This window comes from Mus pahari, chromosome 16 (genome assembly GCF_900095145.1).
Source record: "Mus pahari chromosome 16, PAHARI_EIJ_v1.1, whole genome shotgun sequence".
Lineage (NCBI taxonomy): Eukaryota > Metazoa > Chordata > Mammalia > Rodentia > Muridae > Mus > Mus pahari.
In genome coordinates this window covers 59,482,927-59,489,230 of record NC_034605.1, presented here as the reverse complement: position 1 = coordinate 59,489,230, position 6,304 = coordinate 59,482,927, and the positions used below count along the sequence as shown (strand labels likewise).

Below are 6,304 nucleotides of genomic sequence, written 5' to 3'. Positions count from 1 at the left end.
CAGGGCAGGGGGAAAGGCAGGTGTGAGGGTTCTGACCACGAGCACCTTAGAGAAGGAAAGGGCTTACTTCAGCTCCCTTCCTGGTCGCAGTTCATCCCTGAGGGAAGCCAGGGGTGGAGCTCAACCTGGAGGCAGGAAGGGGAGCAAGGACCGCCAAGGAACTCTTCTCACTGGCTTGCCTCCCATGGCCTGTGTTCCCATGGGACCCGGGACCACCTCCTCAGGGATGGCACAGGACACCTCCCACAAAACCATTGCCCAAGAGAATGCCCTACAGACATTCCAACGGTCAATTTTCTCAGTTTGAGGTTCCCCACTGAGATTCCCAGATGACTCTTGCATATGTCGAATTGATCATAAATAAACAAACAAACAAACCGGCTCAACCCCCCTTAATTAAACGTTCTACCTGATGGCCTGTGACTGCTCATAAATCAGGCCCCCCACTCCCACCCTCACCCCCACCCCACCTCCAAAAACATAGACTAGTCCTGAACCCAGCCTGTGGACTTTGAGACTCCTTTGCAGTTGTGCAGCCTTGGTAGGTGAGATCCTTACTGGGTTCCAGATCCCACCCGAGGTAAGGTGCTCAGGTACCCCACTGCATACAAAGGTAGCACAGTGCTATGACAGTGTGAGACATGACCCTGAAGCCCATGCCCTATATTCAACCAACGTGTAGTTAGAGGCATGAAGAGCAGCTACCAAAACCCCTCTGCCATGAGAGGGGACTCACTGTAGAGGCCAAGCGTATTGGACTTCCGGCCAGGTAGGCTAAGTTCAAATCCTATAGCTCCTTCAGTCCTAGGCTTTGCAGATGGGAGGAGGAGTGAGAAGCCCACTGTCCTAGCGTCTTTCCCCGTTTCTTTTCCTCTTTCTCCCGCTCCCCTCCTCAGTATCCTCTTCGGTGAGTGATGAAAGGCAGGTGGTCACAGCGCTGTCCTTTCTGATCTTCAGTCATTGGTTCGCAGCCTCTCTCAGGGCAGTGCTGCAAACCCTGCCACCTCCCCGCCTCCCTCCCGCCCAGGACAGAAGCTGCTCGGAGCTCAGTCTCCAGCTCAGGCAGGAGCGCAGCGGTGGGAGCGCGTGAGGACAGGCATCTAAACAACGACCCAAGGCTGCAGGACCGCTCCAAAAGGCCACCGCACCCAGGGGAGCAGAGGATCCGCGAGCACCGGCACCCAAAGCAGAGCCCCACACGCTGCTGCTGCATTCACCTGCACCCTTCGCAGCGACTGCAGCCCAGGGGTGCTCCGGAGCTCACCCGAGCTGAAGAGCCGCTGGAAAGCCGTGAAACGGGCCCGGGGCTCAGAACTCTCCAGGTAGCAACAGACAGAAGCGGGAACTCCCGAGGTGCCAGGGACTGCCGCGACTGAGCATCTAGAGCGGTGGACGCCCCCTGGGGGTCCCAGTGATCTTGCCGCCTTGGGGGCGCCGATTCCCTGGCTGGTGGGCGCCGCCGGGAGGGAGAGGAGCGTCATGGAGGCTCTTAGCAGCGCTGGTCTACAGCATCAGAAGTGAGGTGGTCCTGCCGGAGTCGGCGGCTCCCCGCGGATCATGTACGGCGACGTGTTCAACGCCACTAGCGGGCCGGAGGCGGCGGGAAGTGGCGCGCTGGCCCCCGGAGCCACGGTCAAGGCAGAGGGCGCTTTGCCACTGGAGCTGGCCACCGCGCGTGGAGTTCGGGACGGCTCGGCCACCAAGCCTGACCTGCCCACCTACCTGCTGCTCTTCTTCCTCCTGCTGCTGTCCGTGGCGCTCGTCGTCCTCTTTATCGGCTGCCAGCTGCGCCACTCGGCCTTTGCTGCGCTGCCCCACGATCGCTCGCTGCGCGACGCCCGTGCGCCCTGGAAGACGCGACCGGTATAGGGCAGAAGGAGTCAGGGCCACGGGGAGCTTGGGTCTTGGCCTTGCAGAAAGTGTCCAGCAGGAGCCGAGTAGGGTGGGCTCCGGAGTCTCCCAAAGACCATTTCGGACCTGGAGAATAAGGGGTGTTAGGAGGTTGCCTGGGGTCCTGGTCCCAGTGCCTAAAAGTACTCCCTAGGCGAGTACCCCCTCCACCACCTACAACAGGTCCTGTCAGGGAACCACCCAGAAAGACCCGCCAGGGCACAGGAGCCTTGCCTGCCTGGTGAGTTCCTGACTTTGCTCACAGGCGGGCAGCAGGCAAGGAGAGCGCAGGACTAATCAGGAGCTGTCTGTGCGGACTGGACTCCCCGGCCCTATGGGCTGTCTGCAGTTGCTCCCTTCTTGCTCCCTGACACTGGGGATCCGATAGAGAAATGACACAAGGTTTCAGTGTGTCCTGCTTGGGTTCCAGTACCCAGTTTCCTCTGAGAGCAGGGGCTGGGGGACTGGTGGAGGGACAAGTGATTACAGCCACCGCCATGGGGGTGCTTGCGGCAACGGAGAGTCTGCATCTCATGTCTCCACCCAGCACGTTTCTACAATAAAAGCTCACCGAATTAGATCCGGCACCGAAAACACTGATTGATCATTGGTTGCACCGTTTGGGAAAGGGATTATGAAGGGCCCATCCCCAGGACGAATAGACCCAAGGCCGACCCACCTCCCCTGCGAGGGTCAGGTCAGTCTAAGCATGCTCGCCCCTTCTGGGTTTCCCTAGCTTTTTGCTTGCTCTGGAAAGCGTTTGTTTTCTTTGGGGTTCTGTTAGCTGGCAGACTCCAGGGATAACGTGATCTGCTGAATGGTCCTGTTACCTGGACCCCGTAGAGACCCTCTCTGAGAGGCAAAGCTTTCTCTCATGCCCATGCCCCCCAGAGCTGTCTTGGGCCTGAAGCTTTCAGAGCCCTGAGGCAGAGCCATGGTGAAGGGAGGTCCTGAAAGGAGAGGGAGTCCGGTAGCATTTCCTCCAAAACAGACAAAAGCCGGCCGAGTTCCCCACGGGAATGAATGGTGACAAAGAACTAGGGGGTGAGGAGGCAGGTTGTGACAACTTTGACTATTTTCTAAGTTAGCCTAGTTCCAGGAGGTGGGTTTGGTTTTGACACAGGGTCTCACAGGCCTGCCTGGTCAGGAACTCACAGAGGGTCTGCCTACCTCTGCCTCTTGAATGCTGGGATCATGGGCATGGACTACCATGTGCCCATGCCCCGTCCCACACCCCCAGGGAGTTATATTAGTGGGTGTGTAAAACACTTCCAGGAGCCACTTGGCTTAAAGAAGTTCATTTCACTTGAGCTAAAGAGACATTTTTACTGAAGAAGAATTTGACATATTAATCCAGTTAATTCTTAAACCATGCTGGAGTCGGGAGAGCTTTGTGAATCTGAAGCAGGAAAAGCTCCCTCGCCCCCACCCATGTGCACAGACACAGGATTCTGCCACATTTATATGGGATGTTGGAAATGTTCAGACAGCCAAGCGGGAGGCTCAGTGAGACTAAGCAGGGCCTCTCCATGGCTCCTACCCTCACCCTAGAGGAGGTGGCAGGAAGAAGTAGGAAGCTTGAAGACCTGGTCACACAGCCAGGCTCTAGAGCTGTGAATTCCCACGGCCTTGGGTCCCTGCCGGGACGCCGCCTCTGTCCTATCTCCTCATAGAATCTTACATTATTATCTGGAAATGGAACCAAACATCTTCATGTCTTCTACAAGGATAGTCCAGCTAATGCACAGGTACCCTGATTGCAGAGAAAACTCTGGGATAGATAGGTAAACCATGAGCCCCTTGCTAGCACACACATGCTCAGGGCTGGGGACTGGGAGGGGTAGGGATGGTATATAGGGGTGGGACATTCCTCTCCTATGTCCTGGTGGTTAGCTTTGAAGGTGTTGCACTGAGGAGTCCAAATTCTAGCTCTGCTCTAACCGTCTGGCTTAAATTCCCTATGGCCATGTCTGAAGTCCTTAACCTATGTCCTGTGTCCTATTCCATGAGATGGCTATGGTATCAGATCTGATGTGCCAGGCAGCATACTAAGCCAGTGTCCCGGCCTGAACAAGGCAGGCATAGAATGAGTTCTCCAGTGTCAGCTGAGGAACGGATCAGAGGCTGAGGGAAGAAGCTGACTCGCAGAGAGGACCTGCTCCTTTACAGCTCAGTCTTCTGTGGTCAGTCCCCGCAGGGAAGAACATGACCAAGCAACTGGCAACGAAGTCACCTGTGGTTCCTAAGGCACTATCGGCTATAGCAGCCACAGGGATCCGGTACCATTGAGGTCCCTTCATAAAATATGGAGCAAGGTGACAAGAGGGGCTTGCTTCTAGGATAAACTCTCGGATAGGTGGGCCTACGTAGGGCTAGAATCTAGAGCCAGGTCAGTAAGAGCTCCGTGTGCCAGTGCTGCTATTCTGAATAACCCCATTCCATTTTCTAGGGTAGTGTTGGGCTGGCTGAGCAGTAATGTCTCTTCCTCGTGTTGGACCTGGATTCCCCTGGAACAGCAGCATGTGGCCTCTCTGTCCTCTCTAATATGTAAGCGTGACACAGTGTGACGATTACAATTTAGATAGTATTGTGGACTGAATGTGGATGTTTTCCTTAAATTGTACCTGGAGGTCCTGATTCCCAGACTGGCTGCACTAGCACTATGGAACTGGAGCTTCATGGGGGCATGGGTGACGCTTCCATCTGCTCCTTGTTCCCTGCGGCTGAGAAGGCTCTGTGAACCCATACAGAGATGCTGGCCATCTATAAACCCTCATCAGAAACTAAATTAACCAGAACCTTGAGACTGGACTTCCAGCTTCCAGGACTATGGGAAAATAAATTTTTTGTTGTCTAATCTATCAAGTGTATGGTATTTTGTTTCGGCAGCCTAAGTTTAAGTCAGATGGCTCTTCAGAGGTTAGAAGAAATCGCACAAGCTTTTCTGCCTTTGCTATCTATCCTGAGCCCGAGCTGTAATGGAAAAGCCTTAGGAGTGTTGGGTGCAGTGGGCTAAACAGAGGAAAAGGCCATGTCAAGGCGTCTGTGCTTCTTCTCTAAAGCAACCACTGGAAGCAGAAGAGAGTGTTAACAAGAAGACATTCCAACAGCGTGCGAAGGGACGGGAGTGTGGGAACAGTAAAAGGGAACTAGAGAGAGACAGCAATGGGGACCAAGAGTCTAAGAGCCAGCTGACCTGAGTTTGATCCTACACTCTACACCTGGGTCATACCTAAGCCCCTGATTCCTCAGTTATAAAATGGAAATAGCAGCACCTACCTCGTGGGATTTTCAACAGACATTTCAGGTCAAGTGCTCCGCTCGTGTCGGGCATGTCGGACGTGCTTGAATGTGAGCTGTGTGTTTAGTGAGAATGCTGGCCCCAGAAGTGCTTACAGTAGGATAGAGGCTGCTTTCCACGAGAGACTTGCAGTCTTCTCACTCCTGTGGGACGAGACGGTAGCGGTCTTCACTCTCCAGCATGTCTGCCTATGTCAGGGGTAGCTGAACCTCATCTACCCTAACAGCTTCCGGTGCTTGTTGGAAGGCTCTCTCCACCATAGCCGGGCATCTTACAGGAGAACCCAAGACATCTCAATCTAAGGTTTCTTCGGGATTTTCAATATTAACTGCATCGGCATATGACTGCCCAAGGTAGTAGTAATAATAATAATAATAATAATAATAATAATAATAATAATAATAAAAAGCATGGTGGCCATTCCCTTTGCTCATACACAGAGGTCACCTGCTAAATGCCTGTCCACCCCATCAAATCCCCCCACCCCCACTGCCCTACAGCCTATCATCTACCTCCAATCGGAATTGCAATACTTACCCAATTGCAGCGTCTGCCTCCAGTCCCAGCTTACTTAAACTAACGGCTTCTCCTCTCTCGCCTGATTAAAAACAAAAATCTCAACTCTGCCTACAAGGTCTAGAACCTTCTGGCCCACAACCAGCTTCATGTCCTCATATTCTTTTTTCTTTCTTTTTTTCTTTTTTTAAAAGATTTATTTATTTATTATTTATTACACTGTAGCTGTCTTCAGACACTCCAGAAGAGGGCGACAGATCTTGTTAAGGATGGTTGTGAGCCACCATGTGGTTGCTGGGATTTGAACTCTGCACCTTTGGAAGAGCAGTTGGGTGCTCTTACCCACTGAGCCATCTCACCAGCCCCTCATATTCTTCTTGAACTTGAAACCACCGTTTAATCCCTAAGAACCTTTCTGTACTAAGCTGCTTTCTCTTCCTTTTGACTAATGCCTTCCCACCCTTCTGATTTCTAATCTCTGTCAGAACTTGCTTGAGCTCCCCAGACTGCTAAGTTATATTCTTGGCTAGCCCAGCCACTGGGGAGATGGACTCGGCTGAACAGGAATGAACTGCAGAAAGCACAGGCTGCCCACTT

The 6,304-nt window shown here is 53.2% G+C and overlaps 1 protein-coding gene across 1 annotated transcript; it reads left to right on the top strand.

The window, feature by feature from the left end:
• The first annotated feature begins 1,054 nt into the window (after positions 1-1,054).
• Positions 1,055-4,735, top strand: Smim32 (small integral membrane protein 32). Its single transcript, XM_021215198.2, has 2 exons — positions 1,055-2,587; positions 4,340-4,735. Exon 1 carries the CDS (start codon positions 1,558-1,560, stop codon positions 1,867-1,869), a length of 312 nt encoding a protein of 103 aa, XP_021070857.1. The 5' UTR covers positions 1,055-1,557; the 3' UTR covers positions 1,870-2,587; positions 4,340-4,735.
• The last annotated feature ends 1,569 nt before the right edge of the window (positions 4,736-6,304 follow it).

Excerpts from the sequence above, each read along its gene's own strand:
- Smim32 (XM_021215198.2), top strand. The coding sequence starts at position 1,558 with ATGTACGGCGACGTGTTCAACGCCACTAGCGGGCCGGAGGCGGCGGGA.